General features: G+C 50.1%; 1 protein-coding gene across 1 annotated transcript in view; it reads right to left on the bottom strand.

The window, feature by feature from the left end:
* Window positions 1-639: 639 nt before the first annotated feature.
* Window positions 640-13,498, bottom strand: part of LOC144109735 (serine/threonine-protein kinase PLK1-like) — a 78,926-nt gene continuing 66,067 nt past the window's right edge. Inside the window, exons 2-3 of the mRNA XM_077642530.1 lie at window positions 1,566-1,682; window positions 640-825 (exon numbers count right to left, since the gene is read on the bottom strand). Of these exons, the coding sequence (XP_077498656.1) occupies window positions 640-825; window positions 1,566-1,682 (303 nt within the window). The remainder of the gene's footprint in view (window positions 826-1,565; window positions 1,683-13,498) is intronic.

Here is a 13,498-nt window from a genome sequence, read left to right as displayed (position 1 = left end):
GAAGTCAATTTGTATTTTTTGTTGAAAAGCATTGGTCCCCAAAACGAATAAAAAATAAGGATCATGATATATATTACAGATATTGGAAAGTGCTAGTTGAAATAAAAAACTTAAGGCGCCCGCAATTTGCTGTAATTAAATTAACCATTTGTATATTGCGCCTAATTCATTAGTAAAATTCACATCCATCTGACTCGACGTAACCCGACTGCGAGCAGAACTACGAAATTTGAAAACAACTTATCACCACCGTTAACTCTAGCCCGACTTCCTTCACCAGCTCAGAATACATATATAAATGCCATGGCCATGATTTCTTCCCTCGTTATTGTCACCCCAAGGCAAGACAGGCAAGGTTTTGCCAGTTTTTATATCCACATTTCAAAAAGCATACTCTCCCTTTAATACATTTACGGGCGGGTAAACATATACGATATACGATATACGGTAGGTATTGCGAGCTGTCGTTGCAAGCATTAACGTAGTACCCAGTTGCAAACAGTTCTGCGCAATCAGGTGAGACTCACATGATGCACCCGATGGCCCAGATGTCCGCTTCGTAGCTGTAGCCCTTCTGGGTCAGCGTCTCGGGGGCCATGTAGTTGGTGTGCCGCAGATGGACCTCTTGAGTTGCCCCGGTTAGTAGACGCAGGTGGCGAGTCCAAAGTCGGCCACCTTGAGTTGCGAGCCTGCGGTGAGGAGCAGGTTTCCGGGCTTCAGGTCTCGGTGGATGACCTGCTCCTGCACCAGGTACTCGCAGGCGAGGAGCAGCTGGCGCAGGAGGTGCCGCACCTCTGGCTCCGTCAGCGTCTCACGGCACTTGTGCTGCTCAAGAGCCCGCGGAATAAATGTACTAATGAAGCCTGGGGAAGACCCTTGAAGGCTAGCCGCGCTTAAGAACATGATAAAGAAAATGGGGTCCCTCAGGATTTAGCTAGGCACATATGCAGCACATTTGTTGAAATCACGGCAGTCTGAAGAAAGCTTGATTGAAGTAATTGCTTTCCGTTGTACAAAATACAGTGTCCACAACACAATATTAAATGACAGTTTTCAAAACAACGAAGGCAGTTTTCATTTCTTGACTGCGCCCTAAAGTTTGATTCAAGAACACAATGTGGCCATTCTCGCAAAAATTGCCGCAACAAATAAATGACCAAGCACATATTCGCGTAAGCTAATTTCATAGAAGTAGTTTGGAACATAGACAACCTTAAATATCCTCTCATCAGGCCTTCAAAAATAACTGTAAATTGCCGTCGGTTGCGTAAGAGACAAAACGTCTCCTACGCAAAAGTGTGCTCGGCGGTCGCATTTCGATGGTGGCGCCAATGCAAGATTCCCGTGCATTGCGCGAAGTCAGTTAAATTTAGAGAATCCAAGGTTACCTAAATAATTCCGAAATTATTCCACTACAGCGTCCCTTACAGCCTCAGTTGTTTTGAGAAGTTAAGCACCATTAAACGAAATGAAAACGAACTTTGATGATATTAGCCACATTTTCGAATGAACGCAAAGAAATTAAGTGAAAATATATACCACTTAAAGCAGGAATGTTAACACACCTGTCGTGTGCAAAGCTCCAAGATGATGTACACGTTCTTGGCATCCTCAAAGTGGCTGTGGAAGCGAACGACGTGCTTGTGGCGCAGGGTTCGGTGGATGTTGATTTCATCTTCGAGCTGTAGGCAAAAAAATTACTTAGTAATCTCGGAAAAGGCTGTACTAAGCATTGAAGAAAACAAGGTCCAGTGGTGGATTAAGATGGTGGTACTTAAGATTAATAAAGACGTACGCTGAAATGACAAAAGCCATGATGATGACAAAGGTAATCGGTCTCTAGAGTGCAATCTTCACATGTCATATCATATGGGACCGGTTCTCACCGTATCACAGCCGACGGTTCGGCTGCGTCCCACTGACGCTTGAAAGCAGCAGCGGTTGACTGAACAACAGCCACCTATACGCAATACTCTAAGCGGATTCGGAATCTAGAGTGGCTTTTATAGCATAACAGAATACGACCGCAGGGCCCAAACCCACGAAACATTTGTGTTTCGAACCGACTGGCTTTGACGTCTCGTTATTTTGACGTATTCGTGGGCAGGGCGATTTCTGGGAGTACGAATGAGAGACAATAGCCAATCCTGATCACACCTGCTTTCTTTTGCGTTCGCTAGAGGGTGCCACTCATTCTGAACTTGAGCACGAATCCTATGCCGTAGCTCAACCCACGTTACTTTCGTCTCCATGTAATTCGGTGCGCCTGCCTGCCTCGCTGCGCCGGCGTCGCCAGAAAAAATGGCTAGGGTTGAACGCGGTTTGAACCTTGTTATAAGAGCGAAACCGCTGTTAAGCATGGTCTCCAATGTCTGAAATCAAAGGTCAGGGTGAAGGTGGCGTACCCAATAGCCATAATCATATCATCCCGTGGTCATCCTATCAGTGTTAGCGGCACAATACCGCGGAGTTAAGTTCGGTTTGACCTGTGAGGCATTGAAAGTCATTGCCCGATGCACATCGAAATAGCAATTTCTCTCTCGAGAGCAGAGCTCTCATTCTAAAAGCCACAAACGCAATTTTTTGTCCTCAGTGTCCAATTAAGAAAATTTCATCAAATATAGAACAGTGATATATGAACTCACACATTGCCGATTCATCTCCGATTTAAGATGGCTCTTGAAGACGATTTTGCCTGCGTACACGACGTTCGATTTTTTGTCCGTGAACTCGTAGCATTACCCTTGCGCGCCCTGAAAATGTAATGCCAGCCTTGTTGCATGGACCTCCAAATGACGGGCGAATGCTGTCGCACTGTGTGACTGAAACACTCAGGCAGTGGATTCTTTCACTCGAATGCGAAATCGGCTTGATGTCTAAGTGCAAAAATAGACCACAGCACGAAATTCAAGACAGCTGGGACTAATACAAGCTTAACGCAGGTATGTTTCAAAGGTATGACTCAGCTCAGAACGCACAGCAGACAGGAACAATTTGGAGGCAGCCCTTACAAATTCACGGGGAAAGTGCAAAAGTAAAGCTTTGCAGCGGAATTCTACAGTAGTTGTTCACAATCGGTTTTCTGTGGCGGAAAGATGCCTTTTATTGGCGCAGTAATGCCTGTATAGTAAGGACATCAGAAAAGAGAAGTATCGCATGAACTAATAAACTAAGTAATATGACTTTCAAATGAAAACTTTTCACACAATCACGATATCTGTACCCGAGTTCCCCCGGTTTTGCACAGTCGCTGTCGTCCGGTGCACATGACGTGCTATCCTCCGTCCGCGACCCAAACGAGAAACTCGCCGCGCTGGCTCAGTGCATGGTTATAGCGCCCTGATGCTAAGGTGGAGTTCGCGGGTCCGAATCCGGCTGCGGCAGCCGCGTTTCAATCGAGGCGAAACGCAAACAGCGAACGCGTGCTGAGTGACGCCGGTGACTGTTAAAGATCCCCACGTTGACCAATTCATTAATTAGGTGGTTTAAGGTTCTGGAGCACTCTTGAATGGCACCTCTTTATCTCTTCCTTCCTTCACTTCTGCCTTCCCTTACTGCGCAGTTGAGGTGTCCACCGAGATGTCAGAGCAATCTTCCTCTTTTGTGATAACCAGTCTTTCCAATCAAGGAGGGGGAAGAACGAGCAGAGAGTACAGGCGCCTGCGTGCCCTCACAACAGCTCTTAAGAGGCGGCTCTCAGCTCCCGTGTTGTGTAGTGTTGCTGTATATGCTATATAGAGACACTAAACTCGAGTACAACACGAGGAAGAAGCAGCGTATTTCTCTCACAGGAGTCCCTCCAGCAGCGAACACACCGCCACTTCACTTTCTTTTGTGCAACATATATAACCTAGGCAGGATTTTACATAGGTTGGCCACTTGGGGAGAACGACTTGTGTGGGGAGAACCCTTAACCCCTTGCTTTTAGGAAAAGGAAGATTCAGAATAAGGCGGACCTATCCCCTATGAGATACGGGTCCCACGTGATCGAAATTATCCCTGCGCCCTTTTACACCCTCTTCCCTACGGTGCTGTTGAGGCGAGCCGGTCTCTTAGTAAAAAGCGCTCTTCTGCATAAAGATGCATTGTCCTACTGTTTTATGATCTTTCGATTGAAGAGTCGAACTAACGAATTTCATTGATAACAGCAACCCATAGTCAGGACTTCTAACGGAAAAGCAACCGTATTCTGACCTCTACAAGAGCTGTCCGTGCCAAAAGTAATCAAACAACGGAATTTGATTGTGAGCCGTATACTGGAGGCATTACTCTACCACTGAAATCTACAGTTTCTCGGTCAGCCTAAAACAGGGCACACATATCCGGCGCGCCGTCCGGTAGGAACGCTGCAGCAGCGCGTCTCGAGCGGATGCGCCTGATTTCGGCTCCGGCAAATTCTGTCCGGATTACCGAAAATTTCCATACGAACGCGGAAATGTTGCTTCTGCTAGACGGATAACATCTCCCGGCAGCCAAAGATGCCGCTCTCGACCAAGTGGACCAAGTTTTGGGCGTTTTACGCCCATTTATGTTTTCACCCTGTGGAAGTTCCAGTTAGGCCGAAGGCCGAGTAGCCAGTCTCCAGCGTTCTTCGCGGATGCCACGGCGGGCTCAGCATGGACATAAGTCGTCGCAGGCGCATTGTCTCAGCGTGAAACTTCCACTCCGACTAAGGAGGTAGTAGACGAAGATCTCTTCTCGTTGGTGGCACTTCGTAAACGCCAGCAACGCCTGAACACCTCGGCGGTCAACGGACCCTCCGTGAGGACCGCTGTTTCTGTGCATCCGAATACTGCAAGCTCCAACCCTCAGCTCTCTCAAACAGTGGTATCGAAGAAATGGCGGCCTACCGCTATGTCTCAACTCCGCTAAAAGATTTCGCGATCGTCATCAAGCCTAGAGAGACGATCTCCCAGAAGACGGTCCTGCAGAACGGTGAGCGTGGTGCTTTGCTCTTAGCCTATGTAAAGGCCTCTTCGGTGGACACGCTTAGTATCTGGCCCATCTGGGACCAGAATATCATCATCGCCACCAATAAAAACGTCAGTGCGGCGAACGCGCTTGCTCGCGAATTTCCCCTAAATCTTCCAATGTCTCGACTCCGATGGTCGGCCACACCAAAGTCAATGGTGAAGTCTGCACGGGGATTATTACGGTCCTTGAGCAGGAAACTTCCACCACGCCGGGGAAAGATAGCCTTCATCCGCAAGCTGGGGAAGTCGACGATTGCCCTCCTCACCGCGTTACGTGCGCTATAAGAGTGCGGTGACTATGGTGCGCGAATATAAGCGGACTATTCCCGCGTGTTTCCGATACGGCACCATCGGTCACCGCGTGGAATTATGTCCGAATCCTGAAGACAATCGCTGCAGACACTGCGGCCAAACGGTCGCAGTCCTCGAAGGCGGCAACATGGCGTCCCACGAGTGCAATCCCTCCTGCATCGTCTGCGGTGACGCCCATCTTACGGGCTCGCAAGACTGCAAAGCCAAATTCCGACCGCTGCAACAACCGGACAACACGACCGGTCATAGAAAACAACCCCAGAGTGCAGTGAGCCCGGGTCCTGGCCCCTCTCTGATAGTCCCCTGCCTAGCAACAAGATAGTGCAAGGCGCAATCGGACAAACGACAAAGGTGGGCGCCTTGCCCGGGCGTGCCCCTAAGCCTCCACGATCAACTAATCAGAAGGCGTCACGTGATCCAGGTTGCCCCGTATTCCAAAACGGGTATTTTCGACCTCTCGTGGGCCCTTCGCCTGGTGTGCCATTGAAGACATCACAGCCCAAGGTAGGCAGCCGAGATTGGCCTCCTCCGCCTCCCCTACCTTCTCCTGCACCAAATCTCCCCCCCCCCCACCTCTTAACTCTGACGTCGCGGACCTCCGCCGCGAGCTTGAGACTCTCCGGGCACAAAATGCTCAACTCAACGCCAAAATTCATGCGCTGAAAACGGTTCGGTCCTCCTCGCACACTGCCCAGATAGCTCCCGAACCGATGCAAGAACTGCCGGCAGACCCGACACCGTCTAGCTCTGACCAGCGTTTCAGCGCCATCGAAAATGCCCTCGCCCAATTAACAACTCAAATATCCAATTTTGGTCAAATTCAAGACCACCTGCTCAAGGCAGTGACGGCCACAGTTACGGCCGCCGTGACAGCAAACATTATGGCGTGGCTAGAGTCAAACCCTCGGGTTTTCGAATGGAACCCCTCAAAGACGCGAACCGCTCATCAAGATTCAACCGACCCATTGATCTAACCGAACTCTAGGAGGAGCCGGAACCGCTCCCCCTGCAGATGACGGAATTTGTTCCGCTTCTACAAGGCAGTCTCTCTTCAAATCAGCATGGCTCCGTCCCCTCCCAACCATCCCCCTAGAGGGCGCCGGCCCCGGCAAACACAGCAAGCTCTTTCCCTTGTACAGTGGAACTATCGGAGTTTCAAAGACAGGACCAAACGCGCCAACTTAAGGCCGTACATTGACAACCTCGAACACCCCGCTGCAGTCTTTGCGTTGCAAGAAACTGCGGATGCGGTCAAGCTCTCGGGCTATAGCACTTTTCAACAAGACCCGTTCACCTGTCTATATATTCCATAACGCCCACACAGCGCAGGAGGTTAATCTCGACCTAAATCTGGAAAATTCGTACGTGATGGTTTCTGTCCTCCCTTTACGGCGAACTGGTAGTCCCGCACACATCCGGAATATCTACCGCCCCCAAAAACTTAAAAACAACAGTTTTTCAAACATATTTAGCGCAGCGCTAAGGATCGCGGGTCGTGGCCCCCTCATTATAGTGGGCGATTTTAACGCCCCGTGTCCAATGTGGGGCTATCGCAAGGAAGAGCCGCGTGGTCGTAAGTTGGCGGAACTTATATCTACGCTGGTCATCACTCTTCTAACCGACCCTGCCCACCCGTCGCGTGTAGGGAATTCCGTCACTCGGGACACCTGCCCCGACCTTACCTTCACGAAAAACATCCGACACGCAGAGTGGATCAACACTGAGGACACCCTCGGTAGGGACCACTGGATACTGAACACTGTAATTTACACTCGATCGACAGTTACATCGCCCCATTGCACAAGCCAAACTTCCCGACTGAAATGCTTTCCGCCAGGCGCTGCAAGCAACTTCTCTCTTGAAGCAAGACTACTCAACTTGGGCACACGGACTCATGCCAGTACTCCGTTCACACGAAAAGCAGATCCCACTTACGGAGCGTGCATCGGACGTGAATAACCACCTGATGCACATCTGGGAAGCTCGCCGCAGCATCAATAAAAGATGCCGGCGGCCGAAACACAATTGTAAGCTCCGCGCTCGCATCTCCAACCTCACCGGGAAGCTGCCGGGTATGCTGCCCAGCTCGCTGACAATAACTGGGTAGATAGATGCATCAGCGCAGCAAGACAGATGTCGAGCCGCAGCACTTGGCGGCTCTTTAGTAGTCTCATAGACCGTACACAAACACGCTCGGAAACCCAAAAACACCTCACTCGCGCGATACACAATTTTCAAGGAAACACAGAGCAGCTATCGAACGTCTTACGCTCACAGTACCTCAGTCAAGATGAAGATCCGCAGCGGGCAGGATTATTCGTATGCAGGCAGCGATAATCCGGAACTGGATCAGCTTTTCTAGCTTCACGACCTTCGCGCGGTTCTTGCCAAAATGCGCCGGGGGACGGCGCCCGGGCGGGATAAGGTTACAAACAGTTGGCAAACCTTCCCGATCGGGCATACTAAACCCTGCTTTAATATATCAACGCCATTTGGACCGGGGACACTTCGTTGCCACCCGATTGGACGACATCATTGGTAAACTTTACTCCGAAGGCGGGGGAACCGGAAAACACAGACAACCTCCGGCCCATCTTCCTCACTTCATGCGTAGTGAAACAGATGGAAACGATACTCCGTGACCGCCTTTCGGATTATCTCGAGAGCAAGAACACCTTTGTCGACACAATGTTCGGCCTCCGACTTCATAAGTACGCAGAAGACATACATTTACAGCTTCATCGCGAGGTTCTCGAACCCACAGAACACCCACACAATGACAAGAGAGGCCTAGCGCTCGATCTGGAGGATGCGTCTGACAAAGTTAAACACGGCGTCACATTAAAACATCATAGCGAGGCCAACTGCGGTCCACGTACATTCAACTACATCAAACATTACTTACAGACCGCTTGGCCTACATACGCATACAAGAGACCGAGCACGGCCCGTTTGTGATGGAAACGCTGGGCACACCACAAGGCGCTGCGTCGTCCCCGCTTCTCTTTATTGTTGCCAAGATGCACCTCCCGGCACAGCTGGCATGTGTCAGCGGTATTCAGCATGCACTGTATGCCGATGACATCACCATCTGGGCTACTACGGGAAACATAGGACAGATGGAGGAATGCGTGCAAGCAGCGGCGAGCGCAGTAGAGCACTATGCTACGTATTGCGGCCTCCAGTGCTCTCCGTCCAAGTCGGAATTTGAGCAAAATTCGACATTCTCCGAAATAAAACATCTCCGTCCAGCTCTCTCTCGCCAGCGGCCCCATCATTGCAGAGCAGGAGCTGCGAATACTCTGTGTTTTCATTAATCAGCATCGCAAGGCAGACACGACCCTTGCCAAACTCCGCAAAGTCGGCGGCCAGGTGGGCCGATTGGTTCGCCGCGTTTCCAACAGGCGAGGAGGATTGCGGAGTAAGGATGCGGTGCGGCTCGCCCAAGCCTTCGTAACTAGTCGAGTACTGTACTCGACTCCTTACCTCCGCTTACGGAAATACGAAGATTGCTTGGAATTTGTACTCCGCAAAATTTTCAAGAGAGCCGTCGAAATTCCTATCTCCACTTATAACGCGAGACTGCTCGCTTTTGGGGTGGTGAACACCTAACGGGAACTTCGCGAGGCGCATATCGTTATCCAATACACGCGTCTCGCTAAAACAGTGTCCGGTCGCCGCCTCTTGGGCCGGTTGCGTATCAAACATGACCACCATACGATGGAACGGATTTGACCTCCCGAACTGTGGAGACGTACACTCAACGTTCGACCCCTTCCGACTAAGAGGAACAAGGAGGACCATAATGGCCGGCGCCAGGCGCGGGCGGATGCCCTGCACCGCCACTATGGCTCAAAGAAACACGTCTTCTACGTCGACATTGCAGGTCCCTACCACTCCAGGGTGGAATGGTACACGGCTGCAGTCATAAAGGAGGTAAAACATTTGGACGGCCTCTCGTTCAGAGCACCCACCTCAACTCATGCGGAGGAGGTAGCGATCGCCCTCGCAGCCTACCATCCCGACTCTAAATTCATCCTCACAGACTCTCGCGGAGCCTGTTGTTACCTGAAGCTTGGTTGGATCACTCCACTTGCTCACCAAATTCTTCACCAGAGTACTCGCGACTGCGATCCAACTCATCGCTCAATCATATGCGTCCCCAGCCACCAAGGCATGCCAGGTAACGAAGCCGCCCAAGAGGCAGCCCGCGCACTCACTTACCGGACACCAGGCGTTTCTTGGGAGGACCTTAGCCCAGATCACAGCCCTCTTCTTTCTTTTAAAGACATTAATGAGCACTATCGTACCGAACACCGGTTCCTATGCAGGGACTGGGTAAAGCTGGCGAACGAACTCTTCTTAGGCTCTTTACAAACACCCTGCTTTCCGGCGGTTCTCAAGCACTTTGAATTTTCTTTTGACGGCCGCTGCTCATTCTTTGGTGAGGCAGCCGACATTTTTTACATGCTTTGAGCATGCAGGCAAAATCCTTCTCCCCTCCCCCCCATCACCCCATCCCCTACCCGAGAGGACTGGGAGGCGGCTTTACTCGGCTGCCAAGAACTATCGGTCCAACAGGCCCTGGCTCGGCGGACCTGCGCAGCGTTCATGACAAACATGGTCCAGGAATGAGGGACTCCGCCTTCTATTGTAAGGTGGAGACCCACTAGGGGCCTCTACTCGAGCACCTCTCTTACATATAGGTTAATAAATGCTTTTCACCACCACCCAACTTCAAGCAGGGACCCACGGAACGGTGAGCGCCGGCGCGCCGCTTCTCTTAAGCTCGCCCACAGCCGGTGTGAGCTTGACATCGCACAGCACTGCCTCGGTGTATACGCTTCACGTCCGCCCAAAAAAGACAAAATAGCACTGCTATCAGAAAGACTGCTATATTCGAGTAGCGACAAATCATGCCTGCGCAAGCAGCGAGGCTTCGGCAAAGGCGCCGCCCACGGGGTCGTCGGGCAACGAGCGGCGCTGCTGCATGGCTGCCCCGGCCGTCGCTAGGCCTATAGCCTATTTCGCATCGAAGCTGCACCGGACGGAGCTTCGTGAGTCGCCTGTGCTAAAATAAACGGCGTAGTCGTGATATCGTTTAAACTGTTCGCAGCATTATCTCATATTAAAATTAAAATATGGTCGGTATGAGTAGCGGACCTCGCGAACGCCAGGCAAGCCGCACTGCTACGGCGACAGCGGCCGCTGCAAAGCTGTTGTGGCAGCAAAATTGTTTGAGTCGCAGTTATGGAGGGAGGAAATCACAAGTACTTCCAGCTATGTTCTAGCAACGACAGCATGCCCTGCACAAGAGCCGAGCTTTCGGCAACGACCCCTCCCGCGGGCGCCAAACTTGTCTGCTGCCTGACTGCCCCAGTCGTCGTTAAGTCTCGGCAGTTTCGCATCGACGCCGCCGCTGAGGGCGTTTCGGAAACGGCCAGCGCTGTATTTTAAAGGCATTACTATCGCCAACGCTTTATTGTGAACCCAGTCTCATAATAAAATAAAGATATGCTCGATTTCCGGGCCGCCTTCAGCCTAGGAGCCAGCAGACGCAAGGCGAGCAGCAACAGCGAAGTGGCTAGAGGAAGAAATCTGCTTGTATCGCAGTTATCACTTCCACCAGCCTCGCTATTAACCAATGACCGTGAAAAATAACCTTTTTGTGGCATTCCTCTATCCCAGGGCTTGTGATGAACGTGAACCACGGCCGGTCTCCAGGGGAGCGCGCGCTTTTCTTCTTACGGCCTTCGCAATGGGGTCTGTTTCCGCCTCCCGCCGCACCTCGGTGGGGTCACCACTGCCCCACCGCTCCTAACCGCTCCGCCACTGCGACCGCAGTTCACTCCGAAATAAAACGCGCGCTCGCTCCCAGTTCGGCCCGCGTCAGTGGTAACCGTCAAGCCTTTATATTGTGCCCTTTACGCTTTACGCAAAGACCGCGCAGTCAGCGCCTTTGCCATGGGAGAAATCAGAAACAACGGATTAACGTTTGCGCGCTCTCTCCTTGAGATCGACTGTGCATGGTCGTACGTATGCTTCGAGCACAGACGTCAACACGTTCTACCCTTATATTTGGCTAAAAAGCAAGGCTTTCAGCTTCTATAGTTCGTCTTCCGGCAGGTTGTTTATGATTGTGTAGAATGATATGCGGCAAGTAATACATGGACGACAAGTTTCAAAGGAGTAAAGGATTCTGCAGAGCAATTATAGCTACTAAAATTTCAAGTGCAGCTGCTTTAAGTTTCCGCAACAGCAACATTAGCAAGAATTCATGGTCCTACACAGGAAAACACGTTATGTCATTCGCGAACGAACAGTTATAGACGGAACCCAACCCTGGCTGCTGCAGCAGAGCATGTTGCAAGCACGCGAGGTCCAAGATTTCCTCTTGGAAAGGCGTTTTAACTTTGGCGGCGTCTCGAGAACGCCCGTCCTACCCAATGACAACGCGAAAATTAAGTCACTTGTTTACAGTAACTGCAAGCATGAACTAACTGCCAGCAAAGCAAAGTTAGGAACTGCGCTCTGTCTTAATAAAATCGGCCTTTACGAGCGAGCAGACTTATCTGAGAGGCGATGACTACCAGCTTTGCATTATTCTCCTGCATATCTGTATCCTCGTCATCGCTTTCGATAAACCTCCCGTGAGCATGAACTTTCCTCACGTCATACAGGAAACAAAGTAGCACTACGAAATGAAGTTTTCGGCAACTTAACGTAGCTCCGCTAAACCTCACAGCAATGCGCGTTATACCAGCTGGCTTAGCTTACAATGTAAGGAACTAAAAATGAACATTTGCAGCGCTTACATGTTAGTAAAAGTCCCTGAATATAAGAGAATAGAGGGCATTGAGCATTCAAGTGCATGATCAGATGACTTTTACAATGATATTTAAACCAAATATTTTAGGCAGTTTCAGGACACGCCGCTGGTTGAATATACGTGGACAACAAAAAAATTGGCGCTCTTTAATGTAGCTGAAGTCACTCATTGGACATACATACTTTCTGAAATTGCAATACTCAGTACGCGTCAATACCTGTGGTAGCATACGCAACTTGCACTGGTTGCTTCTGTTACGTTCCTGTTACGTTCTGTTACGTGTCCTCAAACAGAAAGCATGCAATTCTGTGGCGCAGCTATAAAACAAGTTCTCGGTCAACGAAAGTCAGAATGACAGTCGCTCTCGGCATTGCAAAATTTAAACGTGACCAGGAACTTGAATCATTACACGCCTAATGCGCTTAGAACAATTTTGAACATGAAGGGAGACTTGCACGAGGCTACAGTCATTCCAGAGAAATCTGGTGGCCTCTTGTTGGACAACAAAAGTGGAAAGGCCGTGGGCCATTGGATGGAGCAGAGAACAATTCATTGCAATGCTTCTTGACACTTTCTCGCACATTTGTAATTAACATTCTTTTGAGATGTCGATACAGGCAACTCGTTTAAGAAAGTTGTGACGTATATGAAGGTGAAAATCTCATTCAGGACGTGCGAAAAGCGATATCGGCGTAATTAAGTACTATTTACACCTCCCAGCAATCTTGCAATTTATTTGACAGTTCAATGACTCAAGTATGGCCTCAAGCCACCAGCTACCGTGCTAACGGACTTAAGGCTCAAGCGTCGTAGAGAATTTTTTCCGCGATATAGTACATATTTATTGGATGAGCACAAAACTTTCGTTCTCTGAGTTTTCATTATCTTCCCCTTAGCATTAACCTGTCATTTAATCACGGACCATGATTTATACAAGAGGAAATAAAACGGAGAGTTGAGCGAGTTGGTACATACTGCTGGGAATAACAGCGCGTAGACGAGGGACAAAGAAAGAAGAAGACAAGACAGCGCCGGTCTTGCCGTCTTCTTTCTTTGTCCCTCGTCTACGCGCTGTTATTCCCAGCACGAGAGGAAACGATGAGAGTATTTCCTTCTGGATTTAAAACCACTAATGCTCGGCATAGTTCTTAGGAATGGGAGAGTGATCCCTTTTCTAAATGTTTTCATCGAGCAAAGTTTGTGACGAAGAATCTGTGCACATGTGGACTGACTTTGTTGCAGATACGAAGCTTAAGCATCTGCATTTTGTTTTATTTCGGTGTTGCGCTCACCATGAACCAGCGGGCTACATCGCGAAACCAGGCAAAAGCCACTCCCCACCGCAGATGCAGGCGAGGAGCGAGCGGTGGGGTCGTCGCGCCTC

The sequence above is a fragment of the Amblyomma americanum genome, chromosome 11 (assembly GCF_052857255.1).
Source record: "Amblyomma americanum isolate KBUSLIRL-KWMA chromosome 11, ASM5285725v1, whole genome shotgun sequence".
NCBI classification, from domain to species: Eukaryota; Metazoa; Arthropoda; class Arachnida; order Ixodida; family Ixodidae; genus Amblyomma; species Amblyomma americanum.
Note: the sequence above shows the minus strand (reverse complement) of the source record. Positions and strands in the feature narration are given on the sequence as shown.